This window comes from Delphinapterus leucas, chromosome 5 (genome assembly GCF_059928025.1).
Source record: "Delphinapterus leucas isolate spDelLeu-1000000601 "Yukka" chromosome 5, BTC_Dleu_Yukka2, whole genome shotgun sequence".
Taxonomy (NCBI): Eukaryota; Metazoa; Chordata; class Mammalia; order Artiodactyla; family Monodontidae; genus Delphinapterus; species Delphinapterus leucas.
In genome coordinates, this window is record NC_143133.1 from 14,234,617 (window position 1) to 14,258,827 (window position 24,211).

At 35.1% G+C, this 24,211-nt stretch overlaps 1 protein-coding gene across 2 annotated transcripts; it reads right to left on the reverse strand.

Moving 5' to 3' along the window:
• Positions 1 to 573: 573 nt before the first annotated feature.
• PLK4 (polo like kinase 4) lies at positions 574 to 17,791 on the reverse strand. 2 transcript variants are annotated; one of them, XM_022556944.3, is made up of 16 exons: positions 17,536 to 17,791; positions 16,774 to 16,869; positions 15,945 to 16,040; positions 15,749 to 15,863; positions 12,479 to 13,505; positions 11,638 to 11,744; positions 9,389 to 9,525; positions 8,424 to 8,528; positions 7,952 to 8,054; positions 6,590 to 6,739; positions 5,591 to 5,724; positions 5,404 to 5,495; positions 5,110 to 5,254; positions 4,179 to 4,319; positions 2,624 to 2,730; positions 574 to 1,210 (listed from the first exon to the last, which is right to left on the reverse strand). In XM_022556944.3, exons 1-16 carry the CDS (start codon positions 17,563 to 17,565, stop codon positions 1,108 to 1,110), a joined length of 2,688 nt encoding a protein of 895 aa, XP_022412652.1. In that variant the 5' UTR covers positions 17,566 to 17,791; the 3' UTR covers positions 574 to 1,107. The 2 variants fall into 2 exon arrangements, with proteins under 2 accessions (XP_022412652.1, XP_022412650.1); XM_022556942.3 differs by having other exon boundaries at positions 9,389 to 9,756.
• Positions 17,792 to 24,211: the final 6,420 nt, after the last annotated feature.

Here is a 24,211-nt window from a genome sequence, read left to right on the forward strand (position 1 = left end):
TTAATTGCATTGTTGAGGTCTTCAGTGTTAAAATGTTTATCATTAAAATATACAGATATTTTCAGATGAAGGTAGAGAAACAATGTACTTACCATTTGAAAAATTAATTTAAAAAATTTAATTGGGTCTTAAACAGGCAAAAAAACTAAAAATGAGTTTACTATGTAAATTATTTTAAATTATATATTTTTCTTTTTTAAAAAAAACTTTTGGCTGCGTTGGGTCTTCATTGCTGCACGCAGGCTTTCTCTAGTTGCAGCAAGCGGGGGCTACTACTCGTTGCGGTGTGCGGGCTTCTCATTGCGGTGGCTTCTCTCGTTGCAGAGCACGGGCTCTAGGCGTGCAGGCTTCAGCAGTTGCAGCACGTGGGCTCAGTAGTTGTAGCTTGTGGGCTCTAGAGCGCAGGCTCGGTAGTTGTGGTGAACGGGCTTAGTTGCTCTGCAGCATGTGGGATCTTCACGGACCAGGGATTGAACCCCATGTCCCCTGCATTGGCAGGTGGGTTCTTAACCACTGCACCACCAGGGAAGTCCCTAAATTAAGTATTTAATTAAATAAATCAAAAGATAAAGTAACACTGTATTTATTATTTTTTAATAAAATGCATTTTCAGAAATGTTTCATCACAAACTAGTGCTACAAAAATAAATATAAAACAAATATACATGTTTACATATGTTACTTGTAACATAAATACACATTATTTACATGTTCAAAATTCAGAAACTCCAGCATGTTTTGTCCATGATTCTTAACATGTCTAAGAAGTAGGGAAAAAAATAGAAGCACAAATATACCACACACCATTTATATTTTTGCTTTAAAAGATTGTTCAATACAAATATGTCAACACAGTAATTTTAGGAGTATATGTTCTAAGAGCAAAGTTAGGTGTCCTATTTTAGTCTACGACCACATTTTGTAAGTGACTCAAGTTTCATTCTGCTTTGTTCTCTCATTAGAATACATCTGTTATGGTATAGATTAAAATTCTCTTTTATAGAAAGGCTTTCTGAAGAAGTTTTTTAAAATGAAAAAAGTCACTTTACTTGAAAGCCAACAAAAACGTTATTTATTAAACATATATATATCTAAAAGGAGCTTTAATCAATGAAGACTAGGAGTTGGATTAGAAAACATCAAAAGGATGGAAGAAAGACACTGTAATTTCTGTCTGATGTATTCTGGTAATTTTTCATTTTCTCCATACCTAAGTGAAGCAAAAGAGAAAAAGATAAAATTATAACTTAGTCACTTGGTTTGTAAGAGTACCAAAAGTCACATTATATTTTTCAGTAATTCTTCAATGGCAAAGGCACTTCAGAGAGATCATACAAAATTATTAGATACTTAAATTAAGCATACTCAATTTGTTTCCTTTACTTATTTTTTAAAGATTGTTTTGATGTGGACCATTTTTTTTAAAGTCTTTATTGAATTTGCTACAACACTGCTTCTGTTTTATGTTTTTATTCTTTGGCTGCGAGGTATGTGAGATCCCAGCTCCCCGACCAGGGATTGAACCTACAGCCCTCTGCACTGGAAGGTGAAGTCTTAACCACTGGACTGCCAGGGAAGTCCCTGTTTCCTTTTAAAATAGATCAATTTCTAAATGTATTTAAATAATAAAAAGAAAATTAGGTCAAAAAACTTGAACAGACTTTATAATTTCTAAAGCAAGCTGAAAATCTGGATTCTTCATTAAATTGAAGACCCTAATTTAAAGAAAATACTAAGCTAAACACATTATAAATACATTTCTATTAAATATTAAAAATTTCCAAATGACCATATCAAGTAAAATCTGAACTTTTATCTTCTGAACATGGGTTCTACCCATTTTATATCTGTATCTGTCCACTTTCTGGATCATTTGAAAGAGCTGATTTAACAAAACCTCTCACTTTATGAGTTCTTTAAATGATGGTACTGCATATATACACACAAAAGCAGTTGGTAGATATCCACAAGTTATATTTGTACCAAGTATTTTCTCTACAATATGCACTTTTCATAAAGTAGCGTGTTTGTACTGGCACTGTCGGCACCCTACCTCTTTTCAGTAAGTTATGGTTTGAAATGTGCAGACCAAACTACTGCTTATTGTTACTATTCCCAGATCCTCCTTGTTAGCATACTTATTAGCCTGGCATACATCCTCATTTAGAATGAATATATACATTCAAAAAAGTCTTTTAACATTAATCACTTTACATTAGATCAGGGGATACAGCCTTTCATTTGGGAAAAATAATCTGGTTACCTTTTAAAAGAAAGCTTCCTTGTTTCTATGTTCTTTTATGTAAATTGTCTAAGTATATTTGAACTTAGAAGTCCATTACTTATGAAAAGGGCCAACCTAGTTAGACTGAAGGAATAAGAAGGCTAAAGGAGTCTAACCACTTGGAGTGGATAATCCATACCAATTACCCTGCATTCCTGTAAATACTCATAAAATATGCATTAGACTATATGAGCTGCTATGAATATTTAACAGTTTAAATAATAATATGAACTTTGTCAACATGAAAATAGTAACTTTATTATGTCATTTATTTCATCATATAGATAAAACAAAATTAGAGCAAAGAGCTGAATCTCAACCAGTATTTTAAGAACTTACCTAGTTGTTTGACCATCTGGAGATGTATAACTAATAGAAGACACTCCTGCTTGCACGACCAACTGGGACCCATCATTAAACTGAACCCACACAGCTCCACTAGTTAACTAGAAAGTAATAAGCAAGCAAAATTACTACAGAGGATATGAAGTTCTTAAAAGGTACTCATGTTTAAAAGGATTTTCATATAGTTTAAAAAGAAAACAACCCTTCAGGTAACTACAAATTTGGGGCTGTGATGGTAGTAACATTTGAGAATATTCATATCTTTTTCAGATTATTCCTTTAATGGATAGGGCATCATAAATTAAAATTATTCTACATAAATCCTGTTTCCCATTCATTTCCACTAGGATATCTGAGCAACCTTTTTTTTTTCCTTTCCCATAGTATTTCTAACCAAGAAGAGATTTAGGAAATAACCAAGCAACACTTTCTTAAATTAGAATTTCCCTCTGTTCTTTGTTCTTAGGCCAAAAGAATTTCTATTCTGCTTGAGAATGTTACATCTTTGCTTTTGAAATTGGTTTCTTTAGTCACTGATGTTTACAATGTGCCACTCCAAACAGAGTACAGAGAAGACATGGACACTGGAATCAAATAGACCTGGGTTTACATCCAGATTCTGCAAACTAGGAATATGCAAGTCAACCATCCATTATGAGCCATAATTTTACTATCTATGAAAGGAGATAACATCAACTTTACTAGGTTTTATTTTGGGAAATGAGACAATGTATGTGGAAAACATTGTACCACATAGCATGTACTCAACAAATGCTGAGTTCCCTTCCCGATATTTCCTACCCTCCATAAAGGACTAGGCTATATTTTACTTCAAAAATTACATGTGCTGTGCTCAAACATCTCCAAAGTTCAAGCTTTCAGAAAATATACAAATCTAAGTTTACACCTACATAAAATTCTTTAAGTTTGAAACTCAATGTAGACCTAATTTTTAAATGCAAAAATTCTTTTCTGCCAAATAAAAATTACTCTATTAATATAGATTACAAATACTTTCTAAAACTTACGATGCCCTGGGCATTCTCAAATCCTAATGTTTAGCCATCATCATGACCTCTACTTTAAAAACAAATGGCAAGGGCTCCCCTGGTGGCGCAGTGGTTGAGAATCTGCCTGCCACTGCTGGGGACACGGGTTCGAGCCCTGATCTGGGAAGATCCCACATGCCGCGGAGCAACTAGGCCCGTGAGCCACAACTACTGAGCCTGTGCGTCTGGAGTCTGTGCTCCGCAATGAGAGGCCGCGATAGTGAGAGGCCCACGCATCGCGATGAAGAGTGGCCCCCACTTGCCGCAACTAGAGAAAGCCCTCACACAGAAATGAAGACCCAACACAGCCAAAAATTAATTAATTAATTAAAAAAAAAAAAGGCAAGAACAGGTCACCTAGGCCCTAGCAGGCAATATGTTATCAACAATATCTAGAGCTTTCCATCTGTATACAAATAAAAAAATGTGAAAATTATTAATGATATAATCAATGCAAAAAGTGTAAAAACTGTCTTGCAAAGAGAAATCTAACTTCTCACCTGTGTAGCCCAACCAACATTTTTCACAAAAACAGACTTGAAAAGTTGTGCTGATTTAGGGAGACAATCTTTTAGACTACTAGGAGAGCTGTTAGTTCCAGAAGCTGCACTTGCAAGGCCAAGTCCTTCATTTGTAACCATCTACAAACAATAAAAGAAAGAAAGATATTATTCCTTAGCATTCTAATAAGCCAACTTCAGCAAAAGTAGATGATGACCAGATTTTCATTATCTTAAATTAATTTTTCAAAGACAAAATTAAAAAAAATACAATCACATTACAGAAAATTGGAAAAGTATAAAACAGGAAAAAAAATCACAGAGCTACTGTTTTGATTTTGGTAGATTTCTTTTGTCTTCTTTTCCCAAGGTATAATTTTTCATAGCTTCAATTATAGTATATATGTTTGTGTGTGTGAATACACACATACCCATATACACAAACAGAGATCTATTTCTTTAATCTTGCATTTTACTACATTGCTATATAGTTTTTATTGGCATGATAGTTCATTGAGTAAAAATATAAGTTTGTTTAACCATGATTCTATCATGGATATTAAGGCAGTGAATGATATTTTACTAGTAAAAATAAAACAATATATATGTTAATATATTTAGCTTTTTCCCAGAGGAGTCAGGTTAGGCCTTGCTGAGGTAATATTTAAACTGAGTCCTGAAAGATGAGAAAGAATTAGCCATTAAGAGGTTCAGGAAAAGAGTTCCAGGTCAAGTGAAGAGCATGTGAAAAGGCCCTGAGAGTTTGGCTTAATCAAGGAACTAGGCACAGAGAGTGTTGGGTAGCTCAGGATGAGACTGGAAAAGTAGGTAGGTGATAGTAAGGCCACAGTAGGGTGTTTTAGTTTGATATCAAGGACATTAGGCAATCATTGAAGAGTTTAAAGTACAGAAGTGACATATATTTACTTACAGAAGGATTAAGTATTGGTGCCTGTTTTGGAGAAGCTGCACTATTTATGATCATTCTCTTCAGAGATGGTGTCTCTCTCATTGGGTAGTTTGGATCCACAGAAGGAGGTGTTAAGGCCTTAGGTGAACTAGTACTACTAGGTTTTCTGAAGGAGAAAGATATGTCAAATACATTCTTTTAAAGCTTTCAATTTATAGAAAACAAAAGAATGTTCATAATGTAAACATTAAACTGTTTTTTAAAAAAAAATTTCTACACATTTTAGCCATATTTAATAAATTTTCAAACATTTACCTTCCTACAATTATTGGGAAAAAGGGAGCACTTCCACTTTTCTTTTCCTCTTCTGAAATTATGGATTCCAGTGCTAAACAAATACGGTGGCCCTATTTCAAAAGAGTGCTTTCTGTCATTACTTCATGTATGTCATTTGTATTATTATTAATTGGTAAGAAAAAACCTACTAAAAGTCGGTACATACCTCATTAGCATGGTTCATATACATTTTTATTTCCTCTTTCAAGCTATTAACTTCACTTTCACCTTTTAAGGTGTAAGATTTGCCAGTCTTTTCGATCACCTGAATTAAATCTTCTGTTTTGTGTATCTTTGCTCCTTAAAAATTAAGCAGAAAACCCTTTATTATTTCTTTAAATATTACTAGATTTATATTCATTATCATACCCCAGTACATGACTCCCAGATCAAGGTAACATTTATATTCACTTATTGGCCATTAATAAAATGAGGCTCTCAAAGTAGTATTCAAAAAATATAGGCCATTTTTCTTTTCCGCATATAACTGGCTTAAGTTTGATACTTTTATATTTTTAAAAAACCACTACTCTCATACAAAAACATAAGTGAAGGACAGCTATAATTATGTGTACTGTGTGAGTGTATGTACTATGTGTCCCTTAAAGGAGGAAACTTTACAGATTAAAAAGTAAACATCTTTATAGATTTAGAAAATAAAATTCTCTGATTCAGCCTTATCCTTTTGTGATATTTATTATCCTAAAAATTTGGTATGTGTCCATTTAAATTTCTAGTAAGAAACAGGATATTGTTTATTTCATGTTATTTTTTTATAATATCAATCAGAATGTTGTTAAACTGGAGCCAAAAGGGGAAAGAGAATTAATATACGTATTAGAAAATAAATTGTTTACAAGCAAGTATATATAAATTTTGATTAACATTTGACATATAGTATACTGTGCTGTATAATTTTTATGTATGGATACACACACACACACACACACACACACACACACACACACACACACCTCGCTGTGTTGGGGAGTTCCCTGGTGGTCTAGTGGTTAGGATTCAGAGCTTTGAGACCCCGCAAGCCATGCAGCGCAGCCATAAATAAAATAAATAAATAAATCTCATTGTGTTGAATTTACAAAAAACCCCACAACTACTAAGTTACAAACTAAAGGGAAAAAAATTACCATTTCTAAATGGCACTTACCATCATAAAACCAAACCTCAAAATCAGCACCAGGGGAATTCTCCATCAAAACACATTTAGCATATCTTGTAAAATAAGTGATTTTGGGAGATTTAGATCTTACAAGCTGCACAAATCTGGAAGCATATTGATATTTTCGCCAGTACTTTTCTAGGGAGAGAAAACAAAAAAGTTACCTAACATTAGGGAATAAAGTGTTGACATAAATTCCATAACAGTCTAACATTTATTTCTACTCTTCCTCAAAAATTCAAGTCGAAAGTTAATAATCCCATTACCCAAAGCTAACAGTTCCATTACCCAAATAAAAATATTTTAGAGATGTTAAGTGTACTATTTTAATGAAAACTAAAGACAGTATAATAAAATTCCTAAGAAGTATATAACAAAATCTGATGATTAGTATCATGATTATTTATTAAAGATTTTTTTGACGTGGACCATTTTTAAAGTCTTTATTGAATTCGTTGCAACATTGCTTCTGTTCTGTTTTGGTTTTTTGGCCATGAGGCATGTGAGATCTTAGCTCCTCGACCAGGGGATAGAACCCGCACCCCCTGCGTTGGAAGGTGAAGTCTTAACCACTGGACCGCCAGGAAAGTCCCAGTCTCATGATTATTTTAAAAATCTCTTACTTTGAATCACTGACTCCTTATTAAAAGTAAGATAATGACTCCAGGAAAGTTTTAATAAATGAAATGAAAAGAGTTCTACCTGAGATATCAGAACCAAATGACTTTAGGAAAAGAAATGTAGCACTTTTTATATTAGTAAAACATAGAGTAGTAAATTTTAGCAGTTCCCTGTAACTATGGGTCATTTATAATATTTGATAGTCTTGCCTATGTGTCTTAATTTCTAACAGAGTTAGATTAGATAGGTTCTCTTATTTGCTTCTAAGTTACCTTAGGGAAGTCTTACTACTCAGTAGTTAATTTCCCAATTCATGATATCCAGAAGCTAAACCGGGAGCCAAATTTGGTTAACCACAATTACAAGTGATCATTATGTAGCACAGTAATGATTTCAAAAGTCAAAAACCAGATACTTCATGTTGAATTTTTAACATGATTCTAGACAAATTGTAACTATACAAGTGTACAAATTATATTTGTGTGACACATGACTAATATTCTAGAGTTAGTTTTTACTTAAGTAAACAATAAAATACCATTATAACACAGAATATGACTAAATATTGGATTAGTAAGGTATAGCACATCTCACCAGATATAAAGTTATAAGAACATAACCTGCATCCCAACTGAAGCCAAAATATTTACAATTTATGATACCCACAGTATAGAGTTTATGTATATATAAATCCATTATCTAAACTTATTCCCTGGTAAATTTACATACCTGGTAAATTGTCAAAACTGTACCTACTGATGTTGTCAGTAGGTGAGGGCGGTCTATCTGCAAGAGGAAAACCTCTTCCGTCATTTGGATAATAAATAGTGATCTGGCAAAAAATTTTTAAGAATTCTGATTAGATGCCATTAAGTTAGAGCACTATATTTTGTTACTAAAATTATAAAAAGAGCTCACATGTATATTATTTTTATTGAAAATGCTAAATATTCTCTAAAAGTAATTTTTTTGCTTTTTAAACTTAAGCCTAAAGTTTAGATTTTGTTCCTGGTTATAATTATTTTTTACACCACACTAATTTATTTAAAGGTATGTAGTATACTATTTTAGTTTTTGAATTCCAGAGATACTATCATATCAGGAAAAGCGACTAAAATTGTTTTTTAAATATTATAGAACGAATGGAATAATAAATGCTTAAGTGATGAAGCTGCAAGATAATAAAGGAAATCCACATTACCATATTTCCATCACTAGATATATGAAGAACTTCTTTCACATATTCTTGAGATGCATACTCCTTTAGAAGCTCCACACATACCTCCTCTGAATCAAGTATGCTCACCTAAAAAAAAAACAAAACTAAAATCAGTAACAATTCTCTTATTTACCAGAACAGTTCTGACATACATATTAGTTAAGAGAAAAGTACTTAACCATGGCAGAAACAAAAATTAAAGTAAAAATCAAATTCAAATAGCCGCTTCACTGCAATTGTCTAGACCACAGGTGTATTTCAGCACAACTGTGAAACATAAGGAGCAAAGGAAAGAAGGTATAATGAAGTGTGAAATGATAACCAGTGAACAGAAAGAAAGCAGAAGGTAGGGTGGAGAATTTAAGGGCTTGAAAAGACAATAGCACGCCAAATAAAGGCAAGACTGGGTGAAAGGGAAAACAGGGACAAACAGGATGAAGACAGAATTAAAAAATCAAAATCACCATTCCCAATGCACACATGACATTTAAAAAAAAATGCTATACTTAATTTTGTGCATACTCCTTTTCTTTAAATAGTTTCAGATGTTAAAAAAAGTGATATTTTCTAGTTTATCTTTTTGAGACTAGATTAAATGTAGAAACAATGAAAACAAAAGCAAAAGATAGTATTAAATATTAACTTAGTTATTAGGATTGTGGATAATATTTAACACAGTATTTAGCCAGTATTACTTTTAAATGTTTTTCATTATCAATAATTTAAAATTCAAAAATTACTATCAATTCACCATTCTTAAAGTACCCAGAAGGAAACAATAGCTATTTTTCCATAAATACCCAGTCTCTTTTAAGTGAGTTTATCAAGTACGTATCAAAAATACAGGGACATTATAGGGAACTGAGAAGATATTATTATGTTTGATACCAGAAACCATATACTCAAGGAAAATATCATCCAGTGATTTAGAAAAATAATAGACATACCACAGCCTTCTTCGTTTTCTGTCTGATTGGTTTTAACCTGTAAGCAGTCAAAGGAGATGTAATGCTTCGTAATGTATGTTTCTGATAACCCAATGGTGGCTCCACACCCCTCGTCTTGCTTTGTTCGGAAGAAGGATCTAAGCCAAAAATAGATTCTTGTTGAATTATCTCAGGTTTACTGTGAAATGCAGTCATATATTTCATGGTATTCAACTGTTTTGCAGAATGCGCATTATCAGAAGCATCAGGGCTCTTTTTGGCTCTTGTATCAGTCCAGGCATTTCTTGATGTGTCCTGCAAATCTGGATGGCCCTGGAAATCTCTGTTTGGGCTAATGCCGTTGCATTCAGTAGTTTCTCTTAAATGAGCTATAATATACATAGAATAAAGCAATTTAGTGAATAATTAAAAAGTCAAGTCTACACAAAACAATGTCATGCTGGTTACAATAGCATTTTTTTTTCCTGAGGAACAAAAGAAATCTAGTTTTAAAAAAAACCTTGTAATTTTTCAGTTTAAGATACGGCATAAGGGAATTCCCTGGTGGTCTAGTGGTTAGGATTTGGCGCTTTCACTGCCAAGGGCCCAGGTTCAATCCCTGGTTGGGGAAATAAGATACCACAAGCTGCACGGCTCGGCCAAAAAAAAAAAACAACAAAAAGATATGGCATAATAAAATAGTGACTTTAAAAGGACATTTTAAGCCAGACTGCAAAGGAATACCTTTAGTCTAAGACTAAGAAACAAAAGATATTAATATGAAATTAATGTTTCAATCAAAGCAAAAACTAGTCACCTAGGGTCACCTATAATACTAAAGCAACTGCCAATGCTGCAACAAATAATAGATTTGAGAGGAGTTCCCAGGTAATCATTCTACATAACATGTAAATTCACTCTCTTTAAGCTAAGGACTATTTCATCTTTACTTACAAAATATGCAACTAAAACCAAAACACTCTAAAATATATGAAATAGGTTTATTATTAATACTTAATATTATAAATGTATTTGTACCCACATTTCTAAAACAGTTCTTGAACTTTATCCATTTAAATTTTATATAGTTTTAGAGTTCACATGGGAACATTGTTTTTTTTAAAGCCCTTAAAATAATTAGACTATATAAAACTTTGTAAGGCAATTTTTCTAATGCTAAACTACAAAAATCTATATCTCAGCTTTCCCCTTAAATAACTTTTAAGTGCCTCCCTCCATAACTCCCATTATGACAGAAAATATCCTACATCAAATAATATACTTTAAAATTGTAGCAGCACTACTAGAGTATTATAAACAAAGTTACTTCAGACATGTCCATGTTTACCAAATAAAAGTATCTATAAACACAATAGAAGGTTAAGTGCAAGATCTGTAGTTTTAAAAAACATAAACTTGAATTATCATCTTTAACAAGTACACATGAGAAGATTAATTCTCTTTTGGGCCCTTGAAAATAATATACATGAAAAAAATAGACTCTTGAGGTGACATAACAACTCTCTGCTTAAATTACAGCCATATTACGCACTTGTCTGAGGTAACATGACACTTAGTAAAAAATTCTCTCCTCCTCTCCATATGTTTTTTATTCTCTTTCTTCCATCATTATTTTCCAACCCACCTTCTGTGAATGTCATGTTCAATAATGAGAAATGTTTAACTTTCAGACTCTGTATCTATAAATAATGACTTGGATGAAAGCTGTTTAAAAATATTTAGGTTTTAGTAGCTGTGTATTTTAGTGTATGTGAGGTCCCATTGGTACACTATGATGGTCCACATCACCTTCTACTTAAAAATAAAGTCAACCATCTTTTGATTATTTTATAGGCACTGATAGTAGGTACTTATTACAGAGAGGCTGCAAGAGTGGAGGGGTTAAGAGTAAAGTCTCTGAGCCAGACTGCTTGGGTTAGACTCCTCTCTCTTGTATTTATGGACAGTGCAGCTTGGCAAATTAAACTTTGCGTACTACTATTTCCTCATTTATAAGACAGGGCTAATAATAGTATCTTCCTCATATGGTTTTTGTGAGAATTATTAATAAGTTGATAATATATGTTAAGCATTAAGGACAGTGGCTGATACAGTAAATACTCAAACTGTGTTAACAGTAATTATTACTATTATTGTAACAGTTTATTGAAAATGTACTATTTTCTTAAGAAAACCCAAATAGAAAACTGCAATGCTTGGTAAGTGGCCAAGTCATTAACTTTTTATTAAATAGTCCATTAAAAACTCACCATTTATTTGCAGATTCCCAAACCACTGTTGCACCATTTCAGTCTGAGCTGTCTGGTCTGGAAATGGAAAAGGAGTTTTTCCATTTTTTGGACAAAGATGATTGGAGCTAAACAAAGAAAAAAAATTTCCCATAAACTAATAAAAAATTAAAAGGTAGAAACCTTTTAAGATAAAAAAACACTAAAAAAGGGAGCTCTCTTCTGATATGAATACCTAAAAATTTTTACATTAACTTTAGAACCCAACATTTGCATAACTAAATTGTGCCTATGAAGCTAAATTCCCATGCCAAAATGCCCATGGCACTGTGACAACATTTCTATATGGCTACTGTCCTCTTTTAATTTAAACATAAAAATCAAAGATCAGAAAAAGAAAAACACTAGTCACTAAAAACTTGTCTTCATGTGAGAAGCAGTCAATATGATTACTCATCACTTAGGGTCAACTTCTCTTTCTCTATTTGTGTGTGTGTGTGTGTGTGTGTACAGTTACTGTTAAGAGTACTTTAGGAATCAGACATGTTTAATATATGATACATTGCACTGGAGACCTGCTTCATATAAAATTTAAAATGACACTAGAAATTCCCAAGTATTAAACACATACTACAAATACATTCATGAGCACATACACTCATTTTAAGAGATTCTTAACCACAATTCAAAATCATCATTCTGATTCTCTTCCTATTAAAAAACAGAAGTCATAGTTAAAAGTGCCCCAGGAATATCTGACAAGGTTAGAAAAAAGGTAACCCTTAGTTAGATGCAGCTTCATGTTTGTGCTAATACAATGTTTATTGAAAAGTAAAATGCTTTTTGATAGAATTATTCTTACAGTGCTTGACTGTTATCAGGTCTTTCAAAAGATCCAGAACCATTGGATGTCTTTTCTTTAAAGAAGTGAAGAATATTAGCATTGCTGTTTGTGGATGAGTATCTTTCTTCATTTTCATCTACTCCTGATCTTTTGGATTTTGAAAGCATTTCTGCTGAGTAACATCGTTCCATTGTATACGTTTTCGCTCGCGACTGACTATTAGAGATGCCAGATCTATCAGAGGAATGGGCTCTACGAAGGTATCGAGAATGTGGCCTTTCTTCTGCCTCTTGGATTGCTCTTCCCCTTCCACTATTACTGGTTTCTTGTTCTTGATTTCCCCACTGAGTATAAAGGCTGCTTCCATCTCCTGAAGAAGAAAAATCACTTGAATTTTTATTCTTTGGAAATATAGTCATTTTATTTGGGAGTGGCTGGTCAATCAAAAGTCTTCTTCTGTCAAATAAACTACCACTCATACTGGTACTGGAAGAAGCCGTAATTGCAGTAGAAATTGTGGCATGTCCACTATCAATCGAGTCTTCTACAGTTCCTAAATCTTTACTTTTTGTTGAAGAATTTCGGGACATAAAAGGATGGTCTAATACTGAAGACAGACTTAAACGATCTGCTGGATTTCTACGAAGTAACTGGTGAATAAGGTCCTTGGCTTCTCTTGACAAAAAAGTTGGCATTTCATAATCTGCCAATACAACTTTATTTAATGTGTTCTTGATGGTGTCAGTGTCAAAAGGTGGTCTTCCAATAATTAACGTATAAAACATACAGCCCAAGGACCAAATATCAGATTCAAGTCCATGTGCACTTCGAGTTGCAATTTCTGGGGAAATGTAATTAGGAGTTCCACATAAAGTATAGTGCTTTTCGTGTGGCATTTTCAATTGAGTGGCCAGCCCAAAATCAGCGATCTTGATGTTCATATTATGCGTAAGTAAGAGGTTAGAAAGTGTGAGGTCCCGGTGTAATATACCATGAGAATGGAGATACAGCATTCCTGTGATGATCTGGTGCATGAAGTGTCGAGCTATTAGAATGCAAAAATTAAAACTTACAATTTAGAAAATCTGAAGATTCAGTATTTAGAATACATTATGAAACCCAAGTACATATGCCAGTATGACAATTAGTAAACTGGTTTGTAGCTTAGTTTTACCAGCCAAAATACCACTCTGATAATTTCATAATATTGTTTAGTAATTCCTATTAAGACAACTAGGCACTCCTTTTAAACTCTGTCCTTTCCAACTAATGAGTTTTCTAAATACAGTTAAGGGAAGCTTAATTTTATTAGGAACTGGGAGTGACCAGAGTTAACTAGGGTAACCAGAAGTCCATAGAAAGAGAAAATATTTATAATTAAACAATTCATAAATAATTCAAATTGTAAAAAAGACAAAAAAAGAAAAGCAAGCTGAATTTCCTTTGATGTCCTCCCAAACCCTCCTAAAAAGTAGTCACTATTAACAGTTTATACATATTCTTTTAAACTTTTCTTCCATGTGCTTATGTACACTTAAATCTATAGAAATACACTGTAATAAATGTTTTTAAAATATAAAAATGGTATAAAAATATAGTTTATTACTTTTTTTTGCCACTTCACAATATTTCTTGGAGATATTTCTATGTCAGTACACATAGATCTCCATCTTATTAAATTGCTATTGATTAATATTTGGGTCATTTCAAGATTATAAAAAAATATAGCAATAAACATTCTTGTACATGCTTGTTTTCTTGTGCATATAAATGGGGTGCTTCATTATGGTAAATTCAAGAAGTAGAATCACTGGGTTCAAAGATAAAATTTAGTATTTTAATACCTTGCCAATCGCCCTCCAAAAGGCTGTTATTTTCAAGCATATCCTTGTTGAAATTAGGTAGTCTCAATCCAATGGGTAAAAAAATGGTACTTGTTATTTTAGTTGGCATTCTTATGATTACTACTGATTTTGAGCATCTTTTCGTATGTTTATTGGCCAATTATACTTTCTCTTCTGTAAACAGTCTGCTTACATCCCCTGTCCATTTTCCTATACAATTATCTTTTCTTTTAAGGCATGCCTTTTCTTTTAAGGCATGCCTTTCTTTTAAGGCATGCCTTATATTTTAAATATTAATTGGACAGCCATTTGTTATACAAATATTTTCTTCCTATCTTTAACTTTTAAATTTGTTGACAGTATCCTTTGTCATACACATTCTTAATTTTAATTAATCAAATTGCTAATTCATTTCCTTCCTATCTTTTGCAAGTTGTCTTATTTAAGAAGGCCTTACTATTATACAGTATTATGAAAAATGCAGTACTCATCATCAATATGTATATGAATTTATTTTCTTATTATGTATTATGTTCTTATTTTCAGTCTAAGGATATGAACATTTCCTTAACTCTTAACACATATGACCAAATTGTTTTCCAAATGGGTTAAATATAGATCAAATGGACAAAAAGCCTATCAGCAACCACCTTTCTTAGCTTTCCATCTTAGCCTGCAATGTCAGTTAGCAGGGTAAGATAATTTGAAAACAATCATTTGTGTGATGATATACGGACCTTACTTGATCCTGATCTGAACTGTAAAAAAAGTTACTTATAAGAAACTGGGGAAGCTGAAACTGACAATGTGTTTGACAGTAAGGAATTATTAGGTGTGATAGTGACTTTGTGCTTATGTTTTTTGTTTTTTTTTTAAAGTCTGCATTGTTTAAAGATAAAAAGATGTCTATGATTTGCTTCAATATACTCTGAGGAATTGGGGGAATAAGAAGGGTACAGATGAAACAATGAGTTGATAGTTTTGGAAGCTCAGTGGTAAGTTCATAGGGGCTCATTATATTACTGTCTTAACTTAAGTGTTTGACATTTTCTATAATAAATGGTTTCAACAGGTACTGTGTTTGACTTAGAAACTACTTTATAGTCATCAACAGCATCCTAAAAAGCTTTTTCTAAATTTGAAAAGATACACATTCAACTGTGACCAATGACTTAATTTAAAATGTTGTTTTGGCAAAAGATGGATAGCAAATTTCTTCTTCTACTTTATTTCTGTAATGCCTGAATTATTTATATGAATTAACAACTTTCTTAACTTGGGGGGCAAAAATCTCTTTTTATAGCCCAAAGTAATAATTGAAACAGTTTTACTAAAAATTATAAAACAGTACATTCTTCAAAACTACAAAGAGTAAAATTTGTATTTTCCAAAAACAATTTTTTTTAAGAAAAATGAAAGAAAGAAAAAAAGAAGCACAGCCTACCTTCATTTTCTGAGAATGGTTTTCTTCTGTTTTTTAGATACCTGTTCATTTCTCCATTATGGCACATTTCTAATACTAGGTACACATAATTGTTATCTTCAAAATAGTTATACAGCTGAAATGTAAAAGGGCATAATAAATTATAATACAGAAAAATTCAATGCCCTTGGCCACTTTTATAAAATTTGTATCTTACCTCCAAGATAGAAGGATGTTTCAATTGGCAATGTATTTTCACCTCACTTTGGACTCTCTGTACCATTCCAGCTTTGTACATGGCTTTCTTATCTATCTAAAAATAACATGAGAGGTTTAAATGTTGATGATAAACTTTCAAATGTGAAGTTGTCATGTTAACTTTGAAAAGAGAAAGTATACTATAAAATATTCTGAAGTCCTTTTATCTTCTTTTTGAGATCAATTTATTTCGTTGTCTATTTTCCCCATGCACCTAGCAAAGTGCTTGACAGGGTGGACATTCAATAAACTTGCCCAATGCATTCTAATACACTCTACCAACTTAAAGAATTTAATAGCTCAACCATCATATCTATGATAATAACAAATAAAATTTAGCAAAGCTTTAAAACAAATCTTCCCTTTTCCTACTGGTTTAGGTGTTTCTTAATTTCCTTATGTTACCCCTATTAGACTGACTTCTAACAATCAAGAATAGTATTTTAGCTTTTTACAGTGTAATACAGAATTATGCACAGTGTATTCTTCTTATTATAAACAAATTATTTGTTCTTTGACTGCTACCAATTACTCTAAGTACATATAATTAGAACAGATACCAAATCTAATGAACATGAGTAAAGACAGAACACTTACTTAAGCATGGTTAAGGATCTCCTAAGAGATCCTTAAGTTTAACTGTTGGAACTACTGTCTTCTGCCTAAGCAATGGGTTTTTTACAGCATAAAGAAAAGGCTGGCAGGTAAGGAGTTTCTAACATCTCAAGTAGCAAACCTCTCTAGTTACTTGCAAAGTAGAAGTGAGAAACTGATTAACATATTCTTACCATTTTGATTGCAACTTCCAAACCAGTGTGAATGGACTCAGCTCTATAGACACCAGCAAATGATCCTTTACCAAGAAGATTTCCAACTTTAAAATCCTTAAAAGTTAAAATTAAAGAATACGTGTAATGATTTTCGACGCAGAAAGGAAGAAAAAATAGGAAGGGGCTGGAAAAAATAGGCTAAAATGGATCGGGAGGAGAATTTGCATTCAAAATTCAAGCAGGTATCACACCTCGATACAGCAGGTGTCTGGGGTGGACAGCATGTTGACGCCTTGCGGGTCTCTGAGCTTCCAGGCTGGTCTCTGGATAGAGCACCCTAATGGTCTGGTTCCTCAGCCTCAGCGTAGCCTCAGCATCCTCGTCCCACCCCCAGCCTGCCCCCGAAAGCTAAGGCCCTGAACGGAATCCCGCCGCAACTCCCGCCGGAGGTAACCGCCATCCCCTTGGAGAAGGGGAAGATAGCCTTGCCCTGCTCTAACGCGGCAGCTCCGGCGGGATCGCTGACATGAAGCCGCGGTGTCTAGGGACAGAAGGGCGGGGCCGCGAGCAACACACCTGTCCCACCGCCCCCGCGTCTCAGAGGGGCGGTCCGCTCCGCCCTCGAACAGCCGGGCCCCCGGCGGTTGGGACCCTCCCAAAGTACTCCGGCGTCCAACCTGCAGCCGTTAGCTGCGCTCTATCCCCTTCCTGCCAGGGTCTCGACGAGTCCCGGCACTCCGACTCCCACCCGCCCTACTGAGGACTGCCGAGTCTTTTCACCTCGATCTTCTCCCCGATGCAGGTCGCCATATTTCCAGGCCGCGGTCCGTGCTCCCTGGATTAACTCCCTTTACGCAGTCCTTTCGAGGCAGCGCTCCAAGTAGGCAGCGTGTCTTGGCGTCCATCAGGCTCGGCTCTCTAGGCCGCCGCTCCCGGCGACGACACCACAGCCACCGAAAGGTCTCCCGGGCACCTTCCGAGGCCTGGGCGGCGCCTCCGCGCTCCCATTTTGAAAAACTCCCGCCGGTTGCCGTTCTAGCGAGGTTGGAGGGGACGTAAGGAGGCGGGGCGTTCCGCAGAAGCATCGCCTGGGCGCGCATGCGTGGCAGGCTCCTTATCCGCTCGCCTCCGGGCCGAGGACCGGAAGTGCTTCGGCGGCCTGGAACTTGGTTGGGAACCTTGGCAGTTCGGCTCTTGGAAGACCCGCGCAAGACGGATAAAAAAGGTAGCCTAAGATATGAGATATTAACAACTGGTCAGTTACTCACTTCACGGTCTGAAAAGCTACTTCTTCCAATTCTGTAAAGGGTTTAACACAATTTTTGAATTCCAAATGCTTAAACTTGACGGAGCAGCATAGGGGAAAAAAGTCAGTACCTGACTTAACCACCCGTTTACACCTCTGTGCTTACTCCATTTTTTCATATCTGTAATGAATGGATACGGTGCTTTAAGAAAATTGACTCCATTATTTATTTTGGTAAATTTCTATTAATTATAATGCCATTTGTAGAATAACACATTTGAGAGTTCTCACACACGTGCGATAATGTATTGATCAAAAAAGACCTCTGACGGGCTTCCCTGGTGGCGCAGTGGTTGGGAGTCTGCCTACCGATGCAGGGGACGCGGGTTCAGGCCCCGGTCCGGGAAGATTCGTCATGCCGTGGAGCGGCTGGGCCCGTGAGCCATGGCCGCTGAACCTGCGCGTCCGGAGCCTGTGCTCCGCAACGGGAGAGGCCACAGCAGTGAGAGGCCCGCATACCACACACACACACACAAAAGACCTCCGAGGGCTTCCCTGGTGGCGCAGTGGTTGAGAGTCCGCCTGCTGATGCAGGGGACACGGGTTCGTGTCCCGGTCCGGGAAAATCCCACATGCCGCGGAGCGGCTGGGCCCGTGAGCCATGGCCGCTGAGCCTGCGCGTCCGGAGCCTGTGCTCCGCAACGGGAGAGGCCACAACAGTGAGAGGCCCGCGTACCGCAAAAAAAAAAAAAAAAAAAAAAAAACCTGAAAGTTTTAGAAATTTATAAAAATCTTATATGTTCTTCTATAATGTTATGTCATAATTCTTGTTATTACTTTAAAATGTATATCTCAGAAATAACAACAAAAAAAAAACCTCTGAGGTTGGTATGATACACTTTACGCAGATGAGAAGATGGTGATATTCAGCAAGGATATGTAACAAACTGAGAACTACTCCACAAACTTAGGTCAGTTTCTAAATGGAAAGCTCTTTTCTTCTACATTAATGGATATATCAGGTTTATCTAAGTTTGTCTACTTGCAAGCTGTGTAAAAGCTGTTCAGAGAAAAGTCAACTTTTCCCTTCGTTCCTGGAAATCCTTCCTTTAGGGTTATATATTACAATTGCTTGAGCGGTTGGTTCCAGAGTCCAGTCTTCCAATTAGACTTGCTTTTGCTGTTAAACTTTCAGAAGTTCCTGTAATTTGCTGTCATCGTGGGGTTTTTTTGGGGGGGGTATGGAGGTTGTGGTGTTTATCCTTTATTCTGTTAGTATCAGGGATTATATCGACTTAAAAAGAAAAGAATGTTTTAGAGCGGTTATAGGTTCACAGGAAAACTTAGTGGAAGGTACTGAGAGTTCCCGTATACTCCCTCCTCTCAAACATGCATAGCTTCCCCCATTATCAACATCACTCGCCAGAAAGGTACATTTTTAATAAGGATGAACCTACTTGACCCATCATAATCATGCAAAGTCCATAGTTCACCTTAGGATTCACTCGTGATGTTGTATATTCTATGGGTTTGGACAAATGTATAATGACATATATCCATCATTATAGTATTTTCACTGCCCTAAAAATCCTCTGTGCTCCTCCTATTCACCACCCTCACCCCACCCCAGCAACCAGTGATCTTTTTACTTTTTCCATCGTTTTGAATTTTCCAGAATGTTGAATAGTTGGAATCATATAGAATGTAGCCTTTAAAGATTAGCTTCTTTCACTTAGTCATATGCATTTAAGTTTCCTCCATGCCTTTTCATGGCTTGATAGCTCACTTCTTTTAGCGCTGAATAATGTTCCGTGGTCTGGATATATTACAGTTTATTTATCCATTTACCTATTGAAGGACATCTGAGTTGCTTCCAAGTTTTGGCAATTATGAGTAAAACTGCTATAAATGTCCACTTGCAGGATTTTCTGTGGACATGTTTTCAGCTCCTTTCAGTAAATACCAAGGAAAGCAATTGCTGGATCTTATGGTAAGAGTATATTTTAGTTTTGTAAGAAACTTCTAAACTGTCTTCCAAAGTGGCTGTACCACTTTTCATTCCTACTAGCAATGAATTAGTATTCCTGTTCCACATCCTCACCAGCATTTGATGTTATCATTGTTCTGGATTTTAGCCTAGAAATTCTAATAGCTGTGTAGTTGCATCTTGTTTTAATTTGCATTTCCCTGATGATACATGATGTAGGACATCTTTTCATATGTTTATTTGCCTTCTGTATGTCTGTCTCCTTTGGTGAGATATGGATTGAACTCTTTGCCTTGGTTTTTTAATCGTGTTGTTTGTTTTCTTATGGTTGAGTTTTAAGAGTTCTTTGTATTTTAGATAACAGTCTTTTATCATTGTTTCTTTTGCAACATCCTCCCAGTCTGTGGCTTGTCTCTCATTATCTTGAGATGTCTTTCGGAAGAGCAAACGTTTTTCATTTTAAAGAAGTCCAGCTTATCAATTATTTGTTTCATGGATTGTGTCTTGGTGTTCTATCTAAAAAGCCATTGTCATACCCAAGGTAATCTTAGTTTTCTCCTGTGTTATCTTCTAGGAGTTTTATAGTTTTATTTTTAGGTTTGTGATCCATTTTGAGTTAATTTTTGTGAAGGCTGTAAAGGCTGTGTATAGAGTCATTTTTTTGCATGTGGATAACCAGTTTTTTTATCACCATTTGTTGAAAAAACTATCTTTGCTTCATTCTATTGCCTTTGCTCCTTTGTCAATGACTAATTGACTGTATTTCTGTGCGTCTATTTCTGGGCTCTCTATTCTTTCTCATTGATCTATTTGTCTGTTCTTTCACCAGTACCACACTGTCTTGATTACAGTAGATTTATATGACCCAATACCCTTAGTAGTATCGGTCCTCCAACTTTGTTCTCCTTCAATATTGCACTGGCTATTCTCGGTCTTTTGCCTCTCAGTATACACTTAAGAATCAGCTTGTTGATAGCCATAAAATAACTTGCTGGGATTTCAGTTGGGATTGCATTGAATCTGTAGATCAAAGTTAGGAAAAACTGACATCTTGACAATATTGAGCCTTCCTATGCATGATCACAGAATATCTCTCCATTTATCTAGTTCTTCTTTGATTTCTTTCATCACAGATTTGTTGTATTCCTCATATAGATCTTGTACATATTTCGTTAGATTTACACCTAAGTATTTCGTTTTGGGGATGCTACTGTAAATTGCATTGTATTTTAAATTTCAAATTGCACTTGTTCAGTGCTGGTATATAGGAAAGCAATTGACTTTTGTATATAAACCATATATCCTGCAACCTTGCTATAATCACTTATTAGTTCCAGTAAGGTTTTTTGTTGTTGTTGTTTGGTTTCCTACATAGGTGATAGAATAATCTGTGACCAAAGACAGTTATGTCTTCCTTCCAAACCTGTACATGTGCTCTTTCCTTTTCTTGTTTTATTGCAGTAGCTAGTACTTCCAGTATGATGTTGAAAAGGCATTATGGGAGGGGGCATACTTGCCTTGTTTCTGATATTAGTGGAAATGCTTCTAGTTTCTCACCATTAAGTACGATGTTAGCTGTAGGTTTTTTTCTTAAATTTATTTTTCCTATTTTGGCCATGCCACGCGGCATGTGGGATCTTAGTTCCCTAACCAGGGATCGAACCTACACCCCTTGCATTGGGGGTGCGGAGTCTTAACCACTGGACCACCAGGGAAGTCCCTGTAGGTTTTTTATAGATATTCTTTATCAAGTTAAGGAAGATCTCCTCTACTGCTAGTTTATTGAGAGTTTTTATCGTCAGTAGATGTTGGATTTTGTCAGATACTTTCTCTGCATCTATTGATATGATCATGTGATTTTCTTTTTATCCAGTTGATGTGATGAATTACATTAATTAAATTTTGAGTGTTGACTCTCACTTGGTCATGGTGTATAATTCTTTTTATATAACTTTTTAATTCAATTCGCTAATATTTTGTTGAGGATTTTTGCATCTGTGTTAATGAGAGATATTGGTCTGTAGTTTCTTTCCTTGTAATGTTGTCAACTGGGTTTGGTGTTATGGTAATGCTGACCTAAGAGAATGAGTTAGGAAGTATTCCCTCTGCTCTGTCTTCTGAAGGAGATTGTAGAGAATTGGTATTATTTCTTCCTTAAAAGTTCGATAGAATTCACCAGTGAACACATCTGGGCCTGGTGCTTTCTGTTTTGGAAGGTTATCCATTATTGATTCAATTTCTTTAATAGATATAGGCCTAAACATTGTCTGTTTCTTTTTGTGTGAGTTTTGGCAGATTATGTGTTACAGAAATTGGTCCATTTCTTCTAGGTTATGAAATTTGTGGGTGTAGAGATGTTCAAAGTATTCCTTTATTATCCTTTTCATGTCCATGGGATCTGTAGTGATGTCCTCTCTATCATTTCTGATATTAGTAATTTGTAACTTCTCTCTTTTTTTCTTAGTTAGCCTGGCTAGAGTCATATGAATTTTTTGATCTTTTCAAAGAACTAGCTTTTGGTTTTGTTGATTTTTCTCTATTGATTTACTGTTTTCAATTTCATTGATTTCTCTAATTCTTTTTTTTAATATCTTTATTGGAGTATAATTGCTTTACAGTGTTGTGTTAGTTTCTGCTCTATAACAAAGTGAATCAGCTATATACATATGTATATCCCCATATCCCCTCCCTCTTACGTCTCCCTCCCACCCTCCTTATTCCACCCCTCTAGGTGGTTGCAAAGCACTGAGCTGATCTCCCTGTGCCATGCAGCTGCTTCCCACTAGCTATCTATTTTACATTTGGTAGTGTATATATGTCAGTGCTACTCTCTTACTTTGTCCCAGCTTACCCTTCCCCCTCCCATGTCCTCAAGTCCATTCTCTACGTCTGTGTCTTTATTCCTGTCCTGCCCCTAGGTTCATCAGAACCATTTTTTTCCCTAGACTCCATATATATGTATTAGCATACAGTATTTGTTTTTCTCTTTCTTACTTGCTTCACTCTGTATGACAGACTCTAGGTCTATTCACCTCACTACAAATAACTCAATTTCGTTTCTTTTTATGGCTGGGTAATATTCCATTGTATATATGCGCCACATCTTCTTTATCCATTCATCTGTCGATGGACACTTAGGTTGCTTCCATGTCCTGGCTATTGTAAATAGTGCTGCAATGAACATTGGATTTCTCTGATTCTTATTGTTTCTTTTTTTTTGCTTACTTTTGATTTAACTTGCTCTTTTTTTTTTTTTTCTAGTTTCCTGAGGGGGAGGTTTAGATGATTTTATTTACTTAATTATTTTATTTTTTTCTTTTCCATTATGATTTATTACAGGATATTGAATATAGTTCCCAGTGCTGTACAATAGACCTGTTGTTTATCCCTTCTGTATATAATGGTTTGCATCTGCTAGTCCCAAACCCCCAATCCATCCCTCCCCTACTCACCCTCCTCCTGGGCAACCCCAAATCTGTTCTCTATGTCTGTGAGTCTGTTTCTGTTTCATAGATAAGTTCATTTGTGTCATATTTTAGATTCCATATATGTGATATCATATGCTATTATCTTTCTTTTTCTGACTTATTTCACTTGGTATGATAATCTCTAGGTCCATCCATGTAACTGCAAATGGCATTATTTCATTCTTTTTTATGGCTGAGTAATTTTTCCATTGTATATGTATACCACATCTTCTTTATCCATTCATCTGTTGATGGACATTTAGGTTGTTCACATGTCTTGGCTCTTGTAAGTAGTGCTGCTATGAACATTGGGGTGCATGTATTTTTTTGAATTAGAGCTTTGTCTGGATATATGCCACAGAATGGGATTTCTGGATCACATAGCAACTCTATTTTTAGTTTTTTGGGGAGCCTCCATGGTGGCTGCACCAATTTACATTCGCACCAACAGTGTAGGAGGGTTCCTTTTTCTCCACACTCTCTGCAGCATTTATTATTTGTAGACTTTTTACTGATGGACATTCTGACCAGTATTAGGTGATACCTCATTGTTGTTTTGATTTGCATTTCTCTAATAATTAGCGATGTTGAACATTTTTTCATGTACCTATTGGCCATCTGTATGTCTTTGAAGAAATGTCTATTTAGGTCTTCTGTCCATTTTTTAAATGGATTTTGTTGTTATTGAGTTGAATGAGCTGTTTGTATATTTTGGAGATTAACCCCTTATTGTTTGCATCACTTGCAAATATTTTC